The sequence below is a fragment of the Anabas testudineus genome, chromosome 2, assembly GCF_900324465.2.
Source record: "Anabas testudineus chromosome 2, fAnaTes1.2, whole genome shotgun sequence".
NCBI lineage: Eukaryota > Metazoa > Chordata > Actinopteri > Anabantiformes > Anabantidae > Anabas > Anabas testudineus.
In genome coordinates, this window is record NC_046611.1 from 19559575 (window position 1) to 19584559 (window position 24985).

General features: G+C 38.9%; 1 protein-coding gene across 4 annotated transcripts in view; it reads left to right on the top strand.

Moving 5' to 3' along the window:
• The window catches only part of myo3a (myosin IIIA), a 42936-nt gene that overhangs the window by 13106 nt on the left and 4845 nt on the right, over nt 1-24985 (top strand). Inside the window, exons 5-36 of one of the 4 annotated variants that reach the window (XM_026363199.1) lie at nt 147-223; nt 2836-2981; nt 6180-6245; nt 6393-6548; nt 6958-6999; nt 7367-7463; nt 8240-8356; nt 8750-8854; nt 9023-9106; nt 9525-9727; nt 10551-10649; nt 10767-10881; nt 12325-12451; nt 12598-12808; nt 13071-13218; nt 14906-15059; nt 15495-15583; nt 15673-15802; nt 16266-16348; nt 16578-16619; nt 17707-17787; nt 17876-18081; nt 18214-18325; nt 18905-19067; nt 19152-19238; nt 19318-19441; nt 19522-19957; nt 20003-20171; nt 20235-20749; nt 20838-20982; nt 23648-23739; nt 24517-24557. In XM_026363199.1, coding sequence (XP_026218984.1) covers nt 147-223; nt 2836-2981; nt 6180-6245; nt 6393-6548; nt 6958-6999; nt 7367-7463; nt 8240-8356; nt 8750-8854; nt 9023-9106; nt 9525-9727; nt 10551-10649; nt 10767-10881; nt 12325-12451; nt 12598-12808; nt 13071-13218; nt 14906-15059; nt 15495-15583; nt 15673-15802; nt 16266-16348; nt 16578-16619; nt 17707-17787; nt 17876-18081; nt 18214-18325; nt 18905-19067; nt 19152-19238; nt 19318-19441; nt 19522-19957; nt 20003-20171; nt 20235-20749; nt 20838-20982; nt 23648-23739; nt 24517-24557 — 4462 coding nt within the window. Of the gene's footprint in view, nt 1-146; nt 224-2835; nt 2982-6179; nt 6246-6392; nt 6549-6957; nt 7000-7336; nt 7464-8239; nt 8357-8749; nt 8855-9022; nt 9107-9524; nt 9728-10550; nt 10650-10766; nt 10882-12324; nt 12452-12597; nt 12809-13070; nt 13219-14905; nt 15060-15494; nt 15584-15672; nt 15803-16265; nt 16349-16577; nt 16620-17706; nt 17788-17875; nt 18082-18213; nt 18326-18904; nt 19068-19151; nt 19239-19317; nt 19442-19521; nt 20750-20837; nt 20983-23647; nt 23740-24516; nt 24558-24985 lie in introns of all 4 variants that reach the window. The other 3 variants (XM_026363198.1, XM_033326624.1, XM_026363200.1) reach the window with 3 other exon arrangements.

A 24985-nucleotide genomic window follows, 5' to 3' on the forward strand; every position in this document is an offset into this window, starting at 1 on the left:
CCAACCAATCTGATCTTTTGAAAGAAAAACTTTTGAAGATGTTAGTGAGATGAAAATTGTTTGTGAGTTCTGAGAGTGAGGCTAAAATGGCGTTGGGGTTAAAAGTCTAAATGTCAGGTTAAAAGCGTATATTTGCTTCCCTGCAGGTGTTTCAGCCCAGCTGACAAATACCCGTCTGAGGAGGAACACCTCTGTGGGAACTCCCTTCTGGATGGCTCCTGAGGTACAGTAAAACTGGTCTATAAATGCTCCTGAAGCCTATTCCCTTTCCACTACATTAGCCTGGAGCAAGTCCCAGTGGGTCACAGTTAATAATCATCAAAAAGATAACACTGTCAGACACAATGTACATGAAAAATATGGAATGGGCGCCCTACGTTATTCGTCTCCAATCTATTCATGGCTCACTGCACTAGAAGTCCATATACACTCTACAAAAACGATCATATCTAGAGTGGATAATTTTAAACCACTACATCATCACATCAGCTTGCCCTATAGTTTTGGCAGGTTCCCCTATATTATATTAGAAATCATGTTAAATGAGGTCATTTTGTAGCTTGAGATTATTTTTCATTCATCTTATTTCAATTAAAAATTGTGCTTATGTTTCAAAATTTTACGATACCACCAACCACTTTTTTTTTTTATGTTTAAATGTTTTAAATGTTATTTGGATCTTTTTTAGTTGAAGACTATCCTTCCACTGTAAACATTATACATAATTAGAAAATCTATATATGCACATATTTGGTTAAACATAATAATACATAACAAAATGCATAGTTTGTTCACAAGCATTTGCACAAACATCAAATTAATGCACACAGTCTGAGAAGCTTATTAACTGCTCCCATAAAACCACTCCTCAGTAAAAGTTTGCCAAAAAGCATCTGAAGGACTCTGTGATCACGAGAAACAAGATTCTCTGGTCTGATGGAACAAAGAAACTTTTTGGCCTAAATGTCAAGTGTCACATCTGGAGGAACCCAGGTACCGCTCAGCACCTGGCCAATACCAGCCCTACAGTGAAGCATGGTGGTGGCAGCATCATGCTATGGGGTGTCTTTACAGTGTCAGGAACTGGGAATCTAGTCAGGATAATATTTCATTGAAGAGAATCCACAACACCTCAGCAGATAGGGGCGTCCAACAACTGCCCATCTGGACCCTTAACTTCAACACTGACTATAAGATGAGCTTAGACAAACTACCAGCTGATAGGCAGGCTAGCTGACCCACTGGAGAGAACAGCTCTGTGATGTTGTCTTGTGTGGCTGCTACCTTTGCAGCTGACTGTAGTCTAAATCCAAAATAGGTCCAGACAGCTGATGCGCTGTTTAACTCATCTATTGTGTCATCTATTGATTGGTGACATTAGGGTTTACAAGACCAAAGTGAAATTGTGCAGATCCTACTTGGTAGCTTGTCAAGTATATACATGGGGGACACACCTAATTGTTTAGCCCCAGCTTTCAATTGATTTCCTCCCAGTGTGGATGCTGATTTGCCCTCCACAGAGTCCAAATAAACTCTTTTACATGAGCTTTGCATGCTGTGCAAATCGTGCATTAGAATATGTGCTGTGTGACATATTCTGTCGTGACTCAAGGATTTTAATCTCATTTGAGTAAGATGTTTGAGTAAGACTCCTAAAGTTTTGGTTGAAAGTGCTTTTCAGGACAGAGACTATTGGACAAGGATCTATAGCATTTTTATGAAGAAACTCTTGTTTGTACTAAACACTGACATTGGGGATTTATTTATATACAGTATTTAATTTACACTATCCTTCCTACGTTTCTAAAGGAGAGTCGAGGTAAGACATTGTGTGATCTTATGTTAAACAGTTTGGATTAGCTTTATTTTTTTGATGAGACCTATTTGCGACCTATTGATTAATGACTTATGCTGCTTCAAAAGCAATTTGAAATCACATTTCTGCAGTAGTTTTCTTAAGGACAAAGTTAACATTGATTTCTTTCTTTTCCTTCTTTCCTTTTTTATCTGTTCTGGACATTTTTTACTTATTCACATGACAGAATAATCAGAACCTTTGTGTTTTGGAGTGTGTACAGTTGTGTGTTAATATGTATTATTGTTAATGCGTGTTTCTCTAATTAACTACACGCCACCTGAAAATTGGGAACAGAAATTCTATTGATTTTAGACATTTGACAGTAACAGGGACTGGAGGTGTGTGGTTACGTGTACACATGCCTCCCACTCAGAGGAGATTCACATTGTTGATTTGGTACCATGTAGCCCTGAGGACACTGATGGTAGACTCTGTGTGTGTGTGTGTGTGTGTGTGTGTGTGTGTGTAGACTACAGCCTGGGCTCAGCCCTGTTATAATTCTTCTGATTTCTTAGATATCAGACAACCCCAGAAGTAGCATTTTGTTGTGATTACGTGTTTGTTAACTTTGTGATGTGTGTGCACGGAGGCTGAAAAAATGACTAAATCCAATAACAATACAAGACTGTGACTCCCTGGTGGGGATGCAGGCCCAAATATCACAACAATAGTCCCCATGCTATCCACAATTCTTCACTGTATAATGCGATATCAGGCCTTTCATCTCAACTTCTAATCTTCCGTTTGTTTGTTGTTAAGGGTAAAGGCTTAAAATCACCAGAGAGGTGCAATTTCACAAAATGCATCTGTGGGTTGTAAGAATGAGTAGCGACAAACAACGAATACATATAAGCATATTATTTGGGTTTATTTTACCACAGAGGCTTCTAAATGACGTCTTAATCAACGTGACTCATCTACATAGCTCTCTTAGTAAGTAGTAGTATTAGTTACTGTTTTATTATTCTGTTCTCCAGGTCATAGCTTGTGAGCAGCAGCTGGATTCAACCTACGATGCTCGTTGCGATGTTTGGTCACTTGGCATCACCGCCATAGAGCTGGGAGATGGAGACCCACCACTCTCTGACCTCCACCCGATGAGAGCGCTTTTCAAAATACCCAGGTTAGTTTCTGTTAACAAAGGTCACAGTGCCCTCCTGTTAGCCACTGTGCTGTCTGAGAGCGGTATGATGTAAAGGCAGTAGTATGTTTTACAGGGATGTAGCAGCAACTGGCCTCAGCTGATATTATCATAAAAATACCTTTGATTCTTACCTCTATAGACATGACATGTCAGCATTTCTCAGCTTTGTGACAAGCGCACTAATTGCATTGGGAAAGACTATAATTTACTTTAACATCTGGCACACAGTCAATCTATGGTATAGTAATAATTACATGGAATTATAAAACAACACCAATCATTTTCACTTGATGGATAAGTTGAAGAAATAGTACAAAAAACGTGATATTTTCTGAGTAACTTTAACATTTGAAAAGCTGGAACCAGTGAAATGTTTGTTTGTTTGTTATTTTATTCATCGCTTCATCTTTGCAGCTGATACGTTTTTATTAAGATCTGCAATAAACAAAACATATACAACCCTTGTTAACAGCAGAGCTAAATCATTGACGTTGTATTCACTCCACTTCTGCAGACAGTGGTGGGTGTGTTTTTGTTACATCCCTCTTCCACAGGCAGAGGAATGTAAAGACAGCATAATGCATAGTGTGTGTAGTGCAATCCAGAAAATCCATCTCCTGCACCTCAGTGCAGTGATTTGCTTCTCTATACAGACTGTCACTAGACAAAATACAGTCTTTTCTTTTCAATTTTTTTCTACTCGTGGGGGCTTATCCATAAGCCCCTCCCCTCCTAGCACTGATCCTGTTCATTGCTGAGAGAACAGGCAGCTCTTTCTTGTCTGTATTTACTGTGGGCTGAAGGTGAAATGTAATTGTTTATCATTTCCTGATTCCAGTGTGAAAGCAGAGCGCTGGATATGCACTCACAGTCACTGTCATCTTAAACTGCATAGCACTTTGTGCATGTGTGCAGACTGCACACCATACAGTGATAGACACACACACACGCACACACACACACACACACAAGCAGACAGTCCCTGTGTCATAGCTGTCCGGTGCATTTGCTCTGGGGGTCGTGCACCACAGGAGCCATCACACAGCTTTCTCAGAATCTATGTGACTGCTGCAGTCAGAGCTTCGGGCTCTCTGCTCACACTCCTCACTTCCCTCCTCTCACTACTCTGGGTCCGTTCCTCAAGCAGTCTCGGAAAAAAAACACATTGAGGGCAATGACTGAACAACACCCTGTCTTACTTAATTGAGGCTGGTCAAATAAAAAGACTATCAAGACAAAGCTTTTATTTTGAAGTGTTTTTACAAACGCTCAAATACATTTGTTGTTCACAGTTCAGTGTTTACCACACAGCACACAGGGGTCATACTCAACCCAATACAATATAGTACAGCAGCACAGTGTTTACTGTGAACTAATGCTTACGAAGCATTAGCATTGTGTCCTGCTGATGTCTCTGTTATTTTATCACTTCCGTGATCATCCTGGCCGTAGAGTTGAGGCTAGTTATTTAGTTAATATGTCATGTAAAGCAGACATTTAACCTATTATTAGAAAAGACAATTAAACATCGCATGTTTAAACCACTCTTAAAATTATGCTTTGCCATTGGATGGATAATATGAATTATGTTTCGATTTATAAAGCATTTACGAGACCTTTGACCAGCCTTCTACTCTATGACCTAATCAGTTCATCCTTGTGTCCAACTAGGAATTACATTTAATTTACGTTTTGATTTGCAGTTTAGTTATATAGAAACATAATCTTATATGAACATGTCAAACTAGCGGGAGACCACAGGACAGAAATACACTCCTAAAATTGAAAACATTTGGATTTGACATCAAAAGAAGAATATTAGACAAAATATCCGTATTTCAGCTTTTATTTCCAGGTATTTATGTCTGGATCTGATAAACAACTTAGAAGAGAGCGCCTTTTGTTTAAACCTACCCTGTTTTCATGTGAGCAAAAGTATTGGAACATGAGACTAACAGGTGTGTTTTGTTGATCAGGTGTGAATGTTGATTATTCAAACAATAAATAGCACTGAATTTCTAATCTCAGTTTCATATTTGGGTTTTGCCTGTTCAGACTGAAATTATAGTTTAGAGGTGTAACCAACACAAAAACCAGACCAGCTGTCTATGGGTGAAAAACAAGCAATTGTGATAAGAGAAGATGGAAAATCAATCAGAGCCATTGGACAAAGATTGGCCAGAAAGAACCCACTGGTGTTGAACGGACGTTGAACGGGTAGACTAAGAAAGTACAGAGGCTACACCAGAAGATGCAAACCACTCATTAGCAAGAAGAACAGGAAGACCAGACTGGAATTAGACAAAAAGTACAGATATGAACCTCAAATGTTTGAACCTCTCCTAACTAGTCATTAAACTTTTACTATTTGTTATGTGCAAAAGAGAATAGAACTGGAAAAACACAATATTTAGTCCAGGATATTATAGATATATGATAGCAAGTATGTCTTTATGTTTTTATCTAAGGAAAATAAACAAAGAAATGAAATAATTGTACAGTTTAAATAGCTCACATGTGATGTTTTGCCTCCACAGGGTCCCGTTTCTCTTACAGATAAGAAAGACACTTTAATAGTCACAGCATTACCAGACTACAAATAAATGTCTGATGCATTTGCTGTCTGTATTGGGTGTGTTGTGTGATAAACAGGAGATGTATGTCCTCTCATTAGACCAATTTATCGCTGTCAGAGCCGACATGAAAAAGGCCCTGCTGCATTAGCAGGCAGCACTCACTTCTCTACCACTTGCCAGGAGCCCTCTTGTAAAAAGCTACTTAAAGCAGAATGAGGAATTACAGCAAATTAGCTCTGTTGTTCCTTGGCTTGTTATGTTTGACCCTTGAACGACGTGTGACTGCTGGAGTGGGATTTTTCCAAGAGTAGCCTTAAACTTATAAGATCTGGCTATATTTGATTCTCAGTGTTGACTGACTACTGATTTACTGTCATAAAATTGGCTCTATCAATACCACCCAGCTGCACAGGTGGAGGGCTGTTTGTTATTGACACTGCCGAAATGCCTCTGGATGCCTTTCGATGATGAATAGTTCTAGTGTTAAGATTTCACTCCATGGTTACACTCTGTGCCCCGGCCTTTTGTTCGCCACCCCGCCTGCATAAATCTAATCTCATCTTATCTTTCCATTTATCTTTTTCATTTCTTCCTTTAACAGAAATCCTCCGCCTACACTCCTCCAGCCGGAGCTCTGGTCAGACGACTTTAATGATTTCATCTGCAAGTGAGTGTGGATGCTGGGGTGCTTGTTATCCTTCTGTGAATGATAAATAATCCCACTGATGATACAAAACCAGATGTTTTGAATATTAATCCAAGAAAGTCGTTGCGCTTCTTCTACTCCCATGTCTTTGTTTCCTCCTCCCCACAGATGTCTTATTAAGGACTTTGAGCTGAGACCAAATGTGCTAGACCTCCTGCAGCATGTGTTCATCAAACAGATTGTTGGCAGAGAGAGAATACTGCAGAAACAATTGATTGAACTCATTGATCTGAACCAACAAATAGGGATCATTGAAAAAACAAGGTACTGCTCTATGTGCATATATGTTTCTGTTCCAATATACAGTTTCACATGTCGATATATTCTTTATCTTTGTTAGGAGTCATGCTAATGCTACTTCTCAGCAGTGCAAGTGGAATACTCACTCTCCATAAAGTGTTAATCCTTACTATAAGAACCAAAATCTGCAAACCTGCATGTCAGTGGGGTTTATTTATCAAGCTGCAGCTTAACTTTCGCACACTGTATAATCCAAATTACCCCCTTTGCTGGATGCTTCACAAGGCCTGTCAACCTCACATATAAAAGATGCAGTCCTGTTTCAGTTTCACTCGAGATTTAGACTGCACAGTGTGTATCACATCCGGCAAAATATTGGACCAGAAAGTATTCATACAGTCATGAAATGTTAATCCCGTTTCTGTCATTTAAGCCATCATGGAAAGACAGAGAGAAGCACAGGCAGTAATGACAGGTAACACGCATACAGTATATGAACGTTTTGCCACAGTAGCAGTCGATGACAGTAGGCTTTGTTAGTGCAGTCAACAATCTTGTTGTAGTGGCACATGTATTTACTGTTATACATGGGCTAATTTTAGACTTGTTTTCTGCGTCGTGTTATTATCAGTGTTTCCTCTGTTTTCTGTCGTAGAGAGACTGAGGTCATGACCTGCACTGTAAACCAACTATAGCAGTTGATTAGCCCTAAACTTCACCACCATCCATAATTAGTTTGCTGATAAATGGAGGTTTAGCAGAGGTTAATAGCAATTACCATGACCATCAACTAAATAGTAATATATTGCCAGTGATCACATGAAATCATACGCTCATTCCAGGCATGAGCGCATCCACACTAAAAAAGGAAGCCAAATGAAGTCCCAGTCAGACCCGGACGAGGTGGATGACCTCGCCACTTTAGAAGTTCTAGACGAGGTAAGAAAAGCAACGGTGCACTTTGACCTCTGGGGATGTGAAAATGTGAAACTGAAATAAATATGTAAAAAAAAAACTGTCTGGAGTCATGAGGTTAGGGCCATTTAACCAATAAATCATGATTTAACTCTAACTAGCTATCGCTTATTTAAATAAGTTATTCTATATTGAAAGGTTAACAATCATTATCAAAACAATATTTTAAAACTTTTCTGAAGCTTTTGATTATATTACATGAGCTTCTTCGGCAGATTAGGGTTTCAGAGTTGAGATTAAAATTTCATTCCTACCTCAGAAACAGAATTAACTTTCAATCTCATATGAAATATGTCTAAGTTTAAGCTTTGTTTTCCCTTTTGAGAACGTTTTGCTTCATTTTCCTGATTAACCATCTTGGTCTGCTAAACAAAAGCTTCTTCAGAAAATGCACAACTGCATTTTTCAGAAATAACATTTAACAATTTATCAACTGTGAGTGTTGAATTGATGTACTGCATGATACAACCAGTATTAGTTGCCAGCGGATATTTCCACCCATCCTTCAAAATGAGTGTGAGAGAGGTGGTGTTGCCCTATTGTTGTTGATGTACCTGTCCCAGCAGCATGAAGGCAGGAGAATTAATCACCATATAAGGTGAAGATAATACAATGACATACTGCTTGGTGTAATTATAATTTTATTCGGCTTGCAATATTCTTGATATTTATTTGTTTGGGATTTAAGTGCTTGAAACCATATCTGAAAAATGAAATGACAAATCTTTTTTTTTTTTCAGAACACAGTCACAGAGCAGCTTCAAAGTCGCTATGGAAGAGATCAAATTTACACATATGTGGGGGACATACTCATCGCAGTCAATCCTTTCCATAAGATGGAGATATACACTCCCCAGGTGGGTTAATATAGCCTTTTATTTGTGTTTCAGTTTTATGCATATGTGCTTGTGCATGTTGTCAATAATGTGCCCAGAGTGTAGCCCGGCGTATCTCATTAGTGCCTCCGCAGTTCTTCAGTCTGCTGCATCCCAGACTCACCTCCACACACGCTGCCCCTGATTCTCTGCCTCTGCCAAACCTCACTGACCATTTTCCTCTCAATCTTTCTTTGCCTCACGTTTGTATTTATTTTACATTCCTCTCTTCACACCACAAAACATTGAACAGCATATTGGACAGAGTAAAACGTTGAACTGCTTTGTAGCCCAAAGTAGCAAATGCATTATGTTATAACATATAGTCAATACTCTTATGTGCCTGTTTTAAAGAAGCCCTTATTTATTTTCTAGCACACAAAGGTGTACATAGGAGCTAAGCGTACAGCCAACCCACCACACATCTTTGCTGTGGCTGACATTGCCTACCAGTCTATGGTGTCTTACAATGCAGACCAGGTAATGTTGTATTTACATTACACAACATGTTTACTCACTCTGAACTTCATGAACATGAACTTGTTTTGTTTTGTTGCTGTTGGTTGAACTAAAACTAGATTCGTCAGCATTATTATTGTTATTATTATTCTACTGCGACTAGTAATCGCTCTGACTTCCTGTGTGCAGTGTGTTGTGATCAGTGGGGAAAGTGGTGCTGGGAAAACAGAGAGTGCTCATCTGTTGGTACAACAACTGACAGTTCTTGGGAAGGTGAGTCATAATGGTTCATAAACAACATTTAATTAACATGCCTCGTCCTGTTATTTCATCATTATTTGCATCACCATTAGCTCTACATATATTGTTATAAATAAAATTATCACAACAACAACAGCAATAGCCGTGTCCGAGCTACTCCGGTGGATGAGAACTCCATGTCAAGCAGTGTAATTACTTATTCTGAGGCTCCAGCTGATGTCTGTCTTAATTTGTGTCTGAATTGAAAAGAAAGTTCCATTTCAATTCATATTTTTGCATTTTTTATATGTGGATTATTAGCATAAGCAATGGCAGTGTCACTTTTGGTGGGGATAACATCAACAGAAAGGCACCTATTGCAGAATAATTACCTTCACAATATTGATTTCTCACTTACTTACAGTAGCTGGAATAATGTTTTTTTTTTCAGGCCAATAATCGGACGCTCCAGGAAAAGATCCTGTTGGTCAACAACCTGGTGGAAGCATTTGGAAATGCCTGCACTGTCATCAATGACAACTCCAGCCGCTTCGGCAAATACCTGGAAATGAAGTTTACCTGCGGCGGAACAGTGGTGGGAGCGCAGATATCTGAGTACCTACTAGAGAAATCCCGAGTCATCCACCAGGCAGTGTAAATATCACCTTTTCTTGTCTTTTTCTGACTAATCCAACAAACCTAATGACATTTATTAGTGGTATGACCTTCATTTCATAATGTATCATGTATGCTGTTGTTCTCTGAAAGCACGTTTCCACAAAGATTATTTTTCTGCTTGCTGACCAGGGATCAGAGCGTAATAGTCTCTATTCGTTCCCCTCTCTCTTTTCCATCTGAAGCTGTTGGCATTTGCCTTCAACCTGCACTTCAGTCAGTCGATCTTTTCTTCTTATCATGTGTGTGGGGAACAGACCGGGTCAGGTGGAGGGGCCAACTTATTTCCTGTTTGATCAAAGATTGTGGTCTTGCAAGTGTCCTTAGTAGAGCTTCAAAGGCAGGCTCAAGTGTTTCATTAGAAAACAGACCCACAGGTCAGGGAAGATTTGTCTTCAAGCACTGTATATGGCTACACTTTTCTGAAGCTTGTTATGGGATACAAATTTGGGGGCAAACAAGGTGAATTCACATTTTTTCAAGACTTATGCTTCAAACATCTGTTCATAATTTATTACCTCTGTCATCGATGTTGTGTTTCGGGATTTATAAGGTGGCTAGCCAGCAGCATACATTTCTAAAACGTTTGTTATATGTGTATGGCATTTAGTGAATATGATCCAGAGCATCCACAGCCCGTATCCTGCCATACTAGTGGTATCACTGTATAAACCCTAATAAAATAATTTAAAAGAACAAGCTAACAAGCCTTTTTAGTTTTAACCAATTCTTTTGTAACAATAATGAATACTGTCAAATAGGTAATATAACAAGATCATATTATCTTTGTATGTTTCAACAGAGGGGAAAGGAATTTCCATATCTTCTACTACATTTATGCTGGACTGGCTGACAGGAAGAAGCTTGCACACTACAAGCTCTCTGACAGCAAAACACCTAAGTAGGTTTGACATGCCTTAGCTCTTCTCTTAAACACTGTTATTTCCTATTCACAATGTAAATTCCCCACTTCTCAAAACCCTAATCCTGAACTTTGCGTTTCCTTTTCGTGCTGCAGGTATCTGTGGAACGAGCACATTAAGTTAGGGCCTGACATTGTGAGCAACACCTTCTACAAGGAGCAGTTTGATGCAGTGGAGCAGTGTTTCAAAGTCATTGGATTTACCCTGGAGGTACACATTGAGATGAAAGTGGCCTGCTCACAACATAACGTAACAGCAGAATAGCCTTGATCCTATATGTAACATTAATAGTCTGTTATAATGTCAGTGTGTAACTAAAAGGAAGCAAGTATGTATTGTAACACTAATCTATGAGTCTCAAAAACGCATGCAGTTAGCTTCAAAGATGAGCCAGTCAGCTACATATATGTCTTGTGGTTGAGCACAAAGCTACAGACAGTCAGCTGTTGGCATTGTGAAGGCTAATGAGGCCCAAAGAACTAATCTGCACGTCAATAGCACTTATCCTGTAATTACTTGACAGTGCTGAAGGAACAGCCTCCTCTCCTACAGTATGTCTTGTATGGTACGAAATCCAAATGTTTATCAAGATTACCCTCCTTCTCCTTGATTTAGATTTTGTTTTGCTTGCCTTGTTCCTCACTTGTAAGTCGCTTTAGATAGAAGCATCTGCCAAATGACTAAATGTAAATTTATCCAAGAGGGAGTCTTATCTTATTTGAAGCATAGTGTTTAGACATCAAGTGCTACATTAGATATATTTTCCATGTATGTGCTAAAACTAACAGAATATTCTTGACAGGTGAATAAAGGCTTAAATGTATTTACTGAAAATGCTAACACTTCTCATGTCAACAAAGAATTGACCAATTTATATATAATAGAGAACTATGTTACAAAGCCTAATATCAAGAAAGTAAAAAAAAAACATTGGCTTTTGTAGAACTTGTATGTAAAAAAAAAACAGTAACAGCACACAACATGTAGTGATTTATGAGTTACAAATAATAATTATGTTCTATAGACAAGCTCCATCAATACTACATCACTCACAACAGACAGTTTCCTCTAAACCAATGCTCGCCTCATCCCCTTTGGAGGTTTACAGACTGGTTTATGTTCTTCCATTTCTAGTCAAAACCATTGCTAAACATGATCTGTCAACAGCCTTTGAAAATGTAAACTCCTCATTTCTAGGCCCTGACTGGGGTTTTCTAGCACAGCTGACAGCAGTCTCAGGTCCTACCTATCTGTGCAAACCTAAAAGGTGTTGTTTCTTCTTCACTGGAGTGCCTCAGAGCTCTGTTCTTAGCCATCTTCTCTTCTCTCTTGCATAGCACTTCTTTTATGGGACTATACTGTCTGAAATTTCTCCACACAGCTGACACAAAGACCTTAAGCTCAATTGCTCTAAGAGTCCTGGTCGGACAACTCTATCAACAACAGGATCAGTCTACAATAAATCCAACTTAGCCAACCAACTAAGCTTTACTGATTACATCTCCATCTCTTGGACATGCAGATTTGCCATTTATAGCATCAGAAAGATCCAACCCTAACTTTCTGAGCTACTCATGTTGGCACTAGTCCTAAGTAAGTTGGTTTAGACACAATATATCTGTATTCTACAGACTATGTCTATGATTTCTGCAGGAGCTGGGCAGTGTTTACAGCACTCTTGCTGCCATCCTAAACTCTGGCGATATTGAGTTCTCTCCAGTTGCCTCGGAGCATCAAACCGACAAGAGCAACATCTCCAACATATCTGTTCTAGAGAACGGTGAGATAAGAGGGAGAGGCCTGGCTACTTATATGTATGATTATGTAAAAGCAAACATGACTCTGCATTTCCTCTGCTACATTGCGCTTACTATGTAGCATCTAAATGCTAATTTTCATTGCCGCCCTAATCTCATGTCTTTACAGTGGCATCACTACTGCGTATCCGCTCAGATGAGTTCCAAGAAGCCCTGACTTCCCACTGTGTCGTGGCCCGGGGAGAGACAATCGTCAGGCCCAACACGGTAGAAAAAGCAGCGGAGGTGAGGGACGCCATGAGCAAGGCTCTCTATGGCCGCCTCTTCAGCTGGATTGTCAACCGTATCAACACACTGCTGCGACCTGACAACCACCTAGGGTGAGATTAGGAGCAGAATGTGTGCTGTGGTGTGTTTGGCTGTCATGAATGCACGATGAAGTCACCCCAGAAAGTTAGTACTTTTTTAAGGGAATATGAAAAAGTATAGACATTGGATTTACTTAGAAAACTGTATAGTATGTCCAGAAAAGTTGGGAATTATATTGGGCTGGAGGGATTTGTGCCTACAATGTCAGTAAAAGCTAAATATTAAATGAAAAACAATTTGACCATCCAGATGTTTCATTCTTCTCACCTCCAGAGAGGGTGAAAAGGGCTTGAACATCGGCATCTTAGACATCTTTGGTTTTGAGAACTTCAAGAAGAACTCTTTTGAGCAGCTCTGCATCAACATTGCCAACGAGCAGATCCAGTTTTACTTCAACCAGCACATATTCGCTTGGGAACAGGTAATGTCCAGTTCGCACCAGCACTCCCTCAAACCTATCACTAAACACTTTCTGAGAGCTTGAATACCTTCTAAAAAGCACTTTATATGCTGTTTTTCACCTTGATACTACCTCATTTCCATCTAAATGGTGATAACATGTCATCATTTGTCACTCTGCGCTTTAAGAGAGATGGCAAGGGTAAAATATGCTGCTTTCTTTATTTATGGGAGAATGAGATTCGCGATTCTCCCTTTATATAGTCTCGTGGGTGTGTTCTGCCCTCGGGGGGGCAGAGAGTGGTTTGCTAATGTTAAATGATTTGGTCTCACACATGGAGAGGCGCTATTAATCATCCCAAACGAGGGTCAATTAGGAGTTGAAGACATTTAGCATTGGACTTAAACTCACTCTTGGGTATTGTTGGCACCAAGCCCAGAAATATATTTCTCCTAGACTGCAACCATATATCCATAGCATAAGGAAAATGTACTGCGCTATGACATTAATAAGCATCACCTTACACCTCACTTCCATCAGTGAGATAAAACATATTTAAGGCAACACTAATTTCTTATCACCAATTCATATTTGGTTTACACATTGTCCCAGCCCATCTACATCCATGTAGATTTGATTCAAGTGCTTCGTTTCATTCAGTGTTCAGTAAAAGCTACAATAAGCACACTCATATGATGCTGTTTGTTCCCATTTTGTTCTTTTCTTCACAAATTAGACATCTGTGGTAATGTTGCTGAGTCACGCCGGCAGCTCTGAGAGTCAGTCAACCTGATGTGATCAGGTTAGCTTGAATAAAGTGAAACGCTCACTTTGCCCTCAAGACCACATTTATCTACATAGGGAAAGAGGACGCCTAATGTACAGTCAGCTAAAACACAAGAAGGTAGCAAATTGTATTTGTCATTGAAGGGCTGATTTTGACTGGTTTATGGTGTCAGTGTGCAAATTCTTAGTCAGTCTTACTTTAAAGTTTAGGCTTTCTGAAAGCTCAAGCATGACAACGATGAAATTAAATAGCTGGTTAGTTTAGAAAATACTTTACGTACTGGCATTTGTAACAAAAGCACTAACCAAAACTAGAACAAAAATCTAACTTTAAAAATCTAACTTAAACAAATGGCCAGACAAAGTGCTTCTGACTGTGCAATGCAAGTCTGTCAGTGGAGGTGAAAGCGCATCCCTAATGTGAACCATCGTAATGTGAACACATTTCTTTTCTGATGTTAATCTCTGCACAGTCAGTGCAAACATGGTCTCATACGTGATTTCTTTTTTAATTGTGCTTCCAAACACAAAGTCAAAATGATTCGATTTAGTCTGCGTTATAGGTTTATTTAGATTTCTTTTCTTTTTTAAAGGTCATCAACAGCTGTCATTCTGGTCTCCAGCATTGCTCCTTTGACTTGCTCATTCTTCAACCTTCCCAATTCCCAATACATATTCTGATCTCAAACTGCTTGAGCCAGAGAACATCTCTTATTTGACCCATAAAAGGGAACAAAAAGAACTGCAAATGATCACATTTGAAAAAACGTCTGGTCTCACCATATTGTGTACGAGACCAACTTAAAGAAACCGTAGGCGACATTAAACAGAAACTGTGCAACTAATAGATCCCCTTGCAAAGAGAGTTCAGTTGTGTTATAATTCTGCTGTTAAATTCTCTTTTTGTCCCATTTCTGTACAGGATGAGTATCTGAATGAAGAAGTGGATGCTCGCATGATTGAGTATGAGGACAACCGGCCCCTCCTGGACTTGTTCCTGCAGAAGCCCATGGGGATGCTCTCACTTCTAGATGAGGAGAGTCGTTTCCCACAGGGCACGGACCAAACCCTTGTAGGTCAGTTCCTTCTTTCTATTGGCAGACATCTGTTTAAGGGTGGATTTGCTCTCTATAGCCTTTATTGTCTCTGGACTTAGTATACAAACATTTTTTACCTGATGTCATCGGTTTTGAAGAATAGTAAGATTTTATATTTACTTTTTTAAATCTAATTCTTTTAAGGTGGACAACAGAGAAAAAGCTAATTTTCTGGACTCATGTATTGTCTGAAATATTAAATTAGAAAGTATATCTACACCTGAAGTGGTATTTATACATTCTAGCAGTCATAGATAAATGATATTATGTCCACAAGACAAAGTGTCAAAACTAATATTCAGAAATATTACATTTTTAAATAAGGTAATTTCCCACCACAGAGGTGTCATTCCCACTTAAATAGCTTTGGGTGCTTGACACAATAATTAATGCACGTGCAATTTGATATTTCAGAGAAATTTGAAGATAATCTCAAAACCAAAAGCTTCTGGAGACCAAAGAGGGTCGACCTTGGCTTTGGTATTCATCACTACGCTGGAAAGGTAATTGATTTTCAATTTATTGTAAAAAGGTTTTCTTGCAGACTGAATCTGAAAGTGTTAAGTATTATTCCTCTCTTCCAATTTCGAAGGTTATTTACAATGCCGCAGGCTTTTTAGCCAAGAATAGAGACACACTTCCAGCTGACATCACCCTGCTCCTGAGGTCATCAGAGAATGAGCTTATTCGCAAACTTGTCACCAATCCTCTCACCAAAACAGGTACAGGAACAGGAAAGCTATACGAAAAAGAAAAGATAGTTTGTTTAGGATCTTAAAAGCAGAATTACAAAAGGCTATTGTCACAACTAATAGCAAGGCTTTCGTCTTTTGTTTGCCAGGCATTAGTTGTTGTAAGCTGGTCTTGGCAGAGAGTATCCTTTGTTGGTCAGAACAGACTGCCAGCTCTGTCAAAATTAGAAAGCCAATAATCACTTATTTAAAGTAGTGTTAAAGCTGCCTGACAGTATAAGGTCATTTTCACTGACTTATTCAACAGTAATTTATCTAAAGGACAGTTCACCTTGTACATAACTGCTCCACAAATATTAACTGTGTTACAGCACCTCCAATCAACTAATACTTCTGAAAATGTACATCCAGACATGTGTCTGTGGTTGATTCTTACTGACTAACTCTCTCCTGGTGAGGCCACTGACTCTCATCCTCTTTGTTTATTTCCCAGGCAACCTTGCCCACACCAAGGGTAAAGGCATAAACACAATGCGCAGCCCGCGGACCCCGACACGCACCATCACCTTCGCCAAGGTACTTACAAGAACTTCCTCTGAAAAGTTGTTCGATTTATTTCTTTGCTCTTCTTAGTCTCACTACCACAGCCACTACTCTCAATTTACAATTCAGCTTCTTGTTTCTATAGTGTTTTCTACTGAAGCTCCTACTTTGATTTAATCAACAGGAATCTTGTTTTATTTTTTACCTTTTGTCTTTCTTTCCCCTCACACCTCTTTATCTCACCATTTCTTCATCATAAAAGATGGGAGTGCTAACCTTATACAGCTCTTTGTCCTTTAGTGAGGTAATCAATATATGTCCATGTAGTTTGTGTTTGAGTACTGTATGTACAGAATGTATGACTCCATTGCTCACTGTAGATGTCCTACTGTACAGTTTAGTGGCCTCTATTAAAAGCCGTAACAGCTAAATCCTGTGTAGCTGTTGCATAGGTCTGTATGCAGTCTGTGTGCATGTCATTGCACTCATGCATGTGCAATAAACACCCATTGTTCATAAGAATCACTGTGGTGGATCTGCCCTGTTTATATTCATACTACTGAGTCTGAAAGTGTTACATTCAAGGCAGCCCAAATCTCTTTCAGTTGCCAATGTCCAACTAAAACCTCCTACTGCCAACTTCATTTCTGAATTTAATGAATTAGTTTAGATTTAGTATAAGATTGCACTGCCTGCTAAATCTAAGGCTTGAAGCGATTTGCTCACCTAAAAGCAACTGACCGTTGCTACATTTAAATTAACTGTGTTTGATGAGTTCTTGAATGTATTTCCATTCATCTGCATAAGTTAGATAAAAAGCTCATCAAAGGCTTCCCCTTAAGAAGCTGCAATGAGCATTTAAAATGCTGCAAACAGTATTAGGCTGTTAGCTTGCTACACTGTAGAAAGTGTTTCCCCCAGTGTAAATAGTGCTGGGAATTAGATTAGGACTTGTTAAACTGTTGAATATAGGTTACTACCTTTGTATGTTTTTTTAATATTCATATTGGTCCACCAATCTGTTGTGTTTAAAAGTAAATACTGTCAGTATATGTGAGCACATTGGTCATTAAAGCAGCATTTAGGCATGTAGCTTATGCCAACAGTGATTAATAAAACAAAATCAAATGGAAAAATACCCTACATTATGATTTGAAGATATAAATGATATACTTAATACTTAGCTTTAGTTCAGTGTCTTAATTTCATCCTCTTATGCTCAATTACCAAGAATGCCTCGAGTGTATTGCATTAAAATGTCACCTTTAATCCCATTAAGTTGAATTTAAAGACAACTGTATGTACATAGTTCCCCATGCAAAAAAGTATAGTTGCTCTCACAGTTCAGCATAAATTCTGTTTTTTGACAAACTTAACGTTTGTTTGTCCAGTCGGGGGAACATGGAGACACACCTTACCACCCAAGAGAAACAACCAACATGAGAACACAGACAGTGTCCTCCTACTTCAGGGTAAGAACAGGCACTCTTATCATATGGCTCTGTAAATGCTTTCACAAACACTGTATTTATTATAGAGTTGCATCACTGTCCCCTCTAGTACTCTCTGATGGACCTGCTGTCCAAGATGGTGGCCGGGCAGCCTCACTTTGTGCGCTGTATCAAACCCAACAATGATCGCCATGCCAACAAGTTTGACCGAGAAAAGGTTCTGGTTCAGCTGCGTTACACCGGTGTTCTGGAAACTGCTAAAATCAGACGGCAGGGTTACTCTCATCGCATCCTGTTTGCTAACTTTATAAAGAGGTCAGTGAGTTCTGATGTTTCTCCAGGTCTAAATCAGAAGGTATTAGATGATCAAAGTGATATTAATGTAATAAGATTCATTGTATAATGGGTCTCATATTAGTATCCAGCTGATTGCACTGACTGTTGCAGGTACTACTTCTTGACTTTCCATGCTCACGAGGAGCCCGCTGTAACTCCTGAAACATGTGCTGCGATACTGGAGAAGGCCAAGTTAGAAAACTGGGCCATGGGAAAAACAAAGGTAAGTAGAAGTGAAGTTGCATTATTTTAACTTAACTCCATACTATAATGTATTTAAAGCTGGCAAAGTTGAGTGATTTGGTATTTACAAAGTCAAAGCAGGTTTAAAATAGGGGGGACCATGTGCTATGATCACATGGCCAAATCATAACTTCATAATAGTCACTAAATGTGCAGTAGCATTCCTAACAGAACTGACCTCAAATTAAAGCCCATGGGATCTTGATTACTCTCATTATTATGCCACATAATGGCCATGAAGGTAAAGCAGTGCAAGACTGCAGCTAATTCAACTCAGACTCTAATGTATTGTTCAACATCAAAAGTTGCAAAACATTACTGCAAAACACTAGAATATTTTTTTTATTATCACATGGGACAACTTGCTTGTTCATTTTGCTTTTTGATTGATTCATTGTACCACATCTTAATTAATGCTAACTGAAACATAAGCAGAAGTTGCACAGAAAACAGTAATATACAGTACATGTGCAATATTAGTGAATGTGAAATGAATCCAAACCAACCATACTTTTTTTTTAATATGGTGATGAAATATTGTCTATGTGCTGTCTCTTAGGTCTTCCTGAAGTACTACCACATTGAACATCTGAATTTGATGGTGCAGCAGGCCACACAATGGATCATTCTGCTGCAGGCTTTCGTTCGTGGTTGGCTGGGAGCCAAACGTTACCAACGGATATTAAAAGAGCGAGAACAGAGTGCTCTGGTGCTGCAGTCAGGTTTGTAAACTGTACGGTCTGTTAGTGCCCTAGAATACAAATGAGTCAAGGAACAGTTGTGCTAATTCATACTTTAATCTCCAGCTTACAGAGGTCATAAAGTTCGGAAGCAGGTAGCTGAAGATAAAAGCAAAGCAAAGTTTGAGGCCTTCATTGTCCAGTTTCAGGCTGGTAAGATCAATCTGCAGTCTTATACGGCAGAATCCAAGTTTAGAGTAAATAATATTGTTTCACATCGTGTCTTCTTCAGTTTGCAGGGGATATCTTGCAAAAAAGAAATATGAGGAGTTAGTAAATCAGAAGAACAAAGCTGCAACCAAGATTCAGGCCCACTATAGAGGCCACAAGGAAAGGAAAAGCTTCAAAAGAAAACGGTAAGAGAGAAAGTCTAAACAATAAAGCACAGAAAAATGAAAATGTTTTTCTGACAAAGGTGTTTGGATTTTGTTTAAAGGGAAGCTAGAGAGAAAGAGCAAGCAGAGAAGGCCTTAAAGGAAGAAGAGGAACAGACACCTGAACCAGAGAAGAGCAACAATGAAGATAACACTTCTACTCCAGACAACGAAGCTAAGAACACTGAAGAGGAAACGAAGGCTGCTGTGGTTCTCCAGAGCAACTACAGGGGCTACAAAGAGAGGAAAATGTTCAAGGAGAGAAAAAAGACAATGGCTGGCACTGAACTAGAGTTACCAAAGGAAATGGAAGATGAAGGTGGGAAAGAGTCTAGCAGCAAAGAACAAGAAGAGGAGAAGATAGCTGATAAACAAAAGGAGAATGACGAGGATGAAGAAAGTACAGTTGAAGCAGAGGAGAATGATGACAGCGATCATACACAGGTACCAGAAGATGATGAGCACACAGAGGTGGTGGATGAACCAATAATTGAGGATGTTTCAGCAACAGATGCTGGAAAAGAAGGGCAGGAGGAGGAAAAGGAGGAGAAAGGCGAGGTAAATGCTGCAGTGGAAGATACTGTCAACCCAGAGGAGGAAGCAAGGGCAGCCACTGTTATCCAGAGTAATTTCAGAGGTCACAAAGAAAGGAAGAGGTTGCAAGAAGAAGGGAAGATCCCAGCCAAGAAACAGAAAGATATAATCCCAGTAAGTGGGGAAAACATGCCAGAAGTTGAAAAACCAACAGAAGAGACAGAAAACAAATCAGCTGAAGAAGCTGGCATTTCTGTAAGTGATGTCGAGATTGAAGATCCAGATGAGGAAGAAAGGAAGAAAGACAATGGGGCTACACAGGAACCTCCAAAAGATGACGAACAGGTGACACAGGCAGAGGAATCTGTACAAAATGTCTCGGCTGATAAACCGGAGGGAATGGATGAGGAAAAAGCCGCTACTGTGCTTCAAAGTAACTTCAGAGGCCAACAAGACAGAAAGAAACTGAAGGCGGAAAGAGAAGCACAAAACAAAGCAAAGGAAGAAGCTGTAATTCCCAATAATACAGAAGAAGAACCTAAAGTGGAAGAAGAGGAGGAGGCGACCCTGGACGTTACTGATGTTGTAATAGAACATAAAGAGGAGACATATGATGAACAACAAAGACTGGAAGAAGAACAGGCAGCAGTGAAGATCCAGAGTAACTTCAGGGGGTACAAAGACAGGAAGAACCTGAAGGCCAACAAGGACACATCACAGAAAGAAGCAGAACAACTACAGAGCTTCTCCAAAGAGGTAGTGTAAAGGTTTTTTCATAACTAACCACCTCTCTGTCTTGCCATTGCTTCAACTCAGGGTTTGTTGCTATATCTCTCTTGAACAGATCACAAAGACTTCTCAGGAATTTGTTGCCCTGCAGCAGAAGTTGAATGAGATCATCCAGGCCCATCAATCAAACCCAGAGAACAATGGCATGTTTGTGAGAGGAAAGGCAATCAATGGCTATGCCCCCATGAATCACCAATCAAGTAAGATAAGCTCTGTGAAAATCAGTCTATAAAGCAATAAATATAATGCATAGTGTTGGCATGGATTAACCCAAGGTTAATATGCATTTTTTTTGGCCCCCGTTTTTAAGCCCTGCACCATCAGATAAAAAAGAATGATAGGTTGTCTTTCTAAAGTGGAAGAACATCTATACTTTTAGCCCAGCCATCTTTCACTGGGGTCTTCATTGTTACTCTGAGGATAGGCTTCACAGACATAGTGCCAAATGGAGTAAAGACACACTCACACACATTAAGTCAGAGTGGATTTTCTGTCACACAGAAGAAGTAGAAATCTGCCCTTGTTCGGTATTTATTATCTCAAAATTAAAAGTGTGAACCTGTGCAAGCTATTTCCTTTTTTTCTTTGTGGGAGAAAAAGACAGAAACACGTGGATTGTATTACTGTCTCCTCACAGTAGAACGTGATGTTATCGGTGGTTCTTTTCTCTTTCATGTGACTTGATTAGATCAGGAAACCTGGGAAAGTCAAGTGCCAAAACAGGAAGCGCTTCACAACCCGATGTGTCATCAAAATAAAATTTGATTTGCACAGATGATAGGTGTAATTGGTTTTGGGGTGGCAAGCGGCGGGGGGGGGACCGCAAATTGAAAGTTCAACGTCTTTGCCAAACCAAGATGGAAGTGTAAATGTCACCATTGTCATAGGTCCAAGTGTCTAAGGGGAATAGGGGAATAATTCTCTACATTAATAACATAACAACAGGTTAATATTTAATAGATTAAGATTAAGATTAATAATAATGACAGATTACATTTTTGTTTTTTAGTCGGCGTTGTAATTGATGCTCATTGGCTCTTTGAGGCATTTACGATTTTACCTATTGGTGTTATTTGCAGTATGTCTTATATTTTCAAGTTGCCTGAGGCAACTTATAAACAAATCAATATTCCCCTCCATCAAACATAACAGCCAATCATTGTATGCTAGCTATTACATCAAAAATGATACATTTCAGGTCATTGTTTAGGTTTACTTAACAAATTCTGCACTTAAAAACTATTGCCCTACACACCGCCATTTCAAATGGTCAACTATGTTTTTTACTTCCTGGCTTTAGCTCCACCCTTTTGTAGCCAACTAGTTCCCTCACTAACTTTAAGTCTCATACTACTGCTACTTCTACTACAGTTAGTTAGTCAGACATGAGATGACCAAATTGATCTAAATATAGCAAAAATAGTAGAGACCCACAAAGTCCATAAACTGTTACAGAAATGTCAGTTAAATTTATCTAAAATATCTTTAGGCATAACTAGCCACTGGTTACGCAAGACCAAGCAAAGCATTCATAGAAAAAATATTGTTCAGTTTTTAGTTTTTTATGCCAAAGATGAACTTTTTATTTGCAAAGCCTACATATTTTACACACATTCATACTGAGTTACTCCAGTAGTATATGGGCTTCCTTAAATGTGGCTGTTTGCCCTTTAGAGGCTTTTTCTAAAATAAGAGCAAGTCGCCTGAAGTAAAGCAGAATAAATTATCTTTGTTATTTACAGGGCCTACTACAACTCCCTATAAAATTATACTTCTCCGTACCACTAGGGCATTTCTTCATTGACAGTCCTAAGCTATCCTCGTAAATTTCAGAGGCATATTAAACTTCATAAGAATCATTTATGACACTCACATTGGAAGCTGAGGAATGCCAGTCACAATGTTCTTCATGGGAAAGGTCATCAAATGTTAATCATGTTTTGTGAGCCAGCGTTTCCAACAATTATGACAGGAATTAATAAGAGGGTGTGTGAAATTGGCTTTAGTTGTTTGAGCAATAAAGAATGACCTTTAGATGTAGTTGTTCAATAATATTGCAAACTTTTCTCCCCCTTTACCTGAGAGCTGCTGCACATGATGGATTGTATACGTGTGTTTTACTCTTGCATGAATATGATTAATACTTAGCAATGAGCAAAGGTCAATGTAATTGCAATAACACAGATGAGAGATAATTTCACAGGTGTTAGATCACTCATGACAAATATGATAACTTGAAATACACGATTTACTGTAGTGATGATGTCCTACATAAAAAGTTGCCCAGCTAATCACAAATACAGCTTTAACTGTATTGTATTTATTTCTGTTTAACTTTATTTGTTTAGTGTGGTTTTATTGAGAGCCACTTGTACTTTACAGCAACGCTGTAACACAGACAAAGCGAAGATAATGTCACTGCAGCCATGTGACTACAATGGTCAGCCACACAAAATTGTCACTTGACCTGACCTTGTTTGATACATTGCAAAAACCACCACATATCTTCACACGTTGTTTCGAGTTCAGATTTCTGCCGAGATCGTGTCCTTTTCTTAAAATTGTGCAAAATAATTTGAGAAAAACAAAAGTAAGACTGTTTTGTTGACTGTTTAAAGAGTGTATTTTTTAAGAGAATAATCAGCCCTTGGCCGATTCCCTGGTGGCTTATCAATGATAAAATTCCTCACAGAAATACTATAAGGAGCAGGTTGAGGCCGTCATCAAACATGAAGTCTATTTTGCACAGTACTGTAGATTTTCTTTCCAGGGTCTTATGTGCACACCTTGAAGAGGAGGAAACTGCACGTGTACTAGTTTTAACTGCTCAACAGACAACCTAATAACATGTTTTTTACTTTTCAGCTGAAAAGAGACTGTCGAGGACCCCCCGCAGGACCCAGCAGCCAAAGACTCTGAACACCCCAGAGGACTCCACCTATTACAACCTGATTCATGTGAGTCAGAAAAGAGAGTTAATGGTTTCAGATACTTACTACAACAAAGCTTTGCTGACAGCTTCTGCTGTAATTGCTTTCCTAGCTATTGGTTTTCACAAAGCACTATTGATTGGCAATTTATTTTCTGTCTGTAGTAGTCTTAACAACATATGTTCCAATGGCAAGACATATCAGACTATTACAAAGTTGTTTGGAAAAGTATGTTTCTTAGTTTATTGTTGCATGTGGGAGTTTCTTTCCTTTCAAAGATTAGTTTTGTGCCATTTTATTGTGATTAGCTGTAATCCTCCTAAATAATTATACAATAAATAAACAAATAAATAAATTGAAAAAGAATTTAGACTGTAAAGTCCCAAGTTATGTGATCAGTTCTGTGAGGCAGGATTTGCTGCCACGTGCTATATATATATATATATATATATATATATATATATATATATTGACTCAGAGGTGGAGAGAAGTAAAGACATCATCAAGTTGTACTAAAGTATGTATGTACTCAATTGAATGGTGATGCCCAGAGTGGCACTATAGGAAACATCAAGGGATTGACAGTGTCAGCAGGTCATGTAGCAAATCTGCTAGCATATCTTAAAATTACTCTTCGGCTAATTGATCACAACTGTACATAAACAAATGCACATTTGATTTGCCTCAGGGCTCAAGAGGCAAAATATTTGAGAAGCTCCGTCCTAAATAGAGTTTTTGTGCTTTTCATGAGCACAGAGATGATTGACATGTACTAATAATCTGTTTTCTGTCTTCTCCACTCAGAGGTCTGTCCAGGATGATAAACGCAAGCCCCGGAAAGACGAGTAAGTGTCTAGTTCTTATTTCAGCCTAACTCTAACAACCTGTTAATAATATTGGCCCACCGCCTGCTTCTTTTGCACAACAGGTCCAAAGTAATAACTGCAGCCAATGACAGTGACTGGGCCACATTTAATGGTCTACAGCATTACACGCATCCTCAGTGAAATTAATTAGCCTCATCTTTCACCTTGGTTACGTTGAGTGAATACAATATACTTGTTGTTTGGCAACAGAAATATTTTGCACAGTGGTGTTTATCGTCATGTTCTTTTGATTATCTGATTAGTTAAGTAAAATAATATATATTCCATATATGCTGCTAGATTTACCTGGAGGTCATTTTCATAAAAGTTGATATGTGTGTATTCATGCATATGTATGTTGTACAGGCCACAAGGTGATCATACCACCCAGTGTGAGGGGGTGAAGA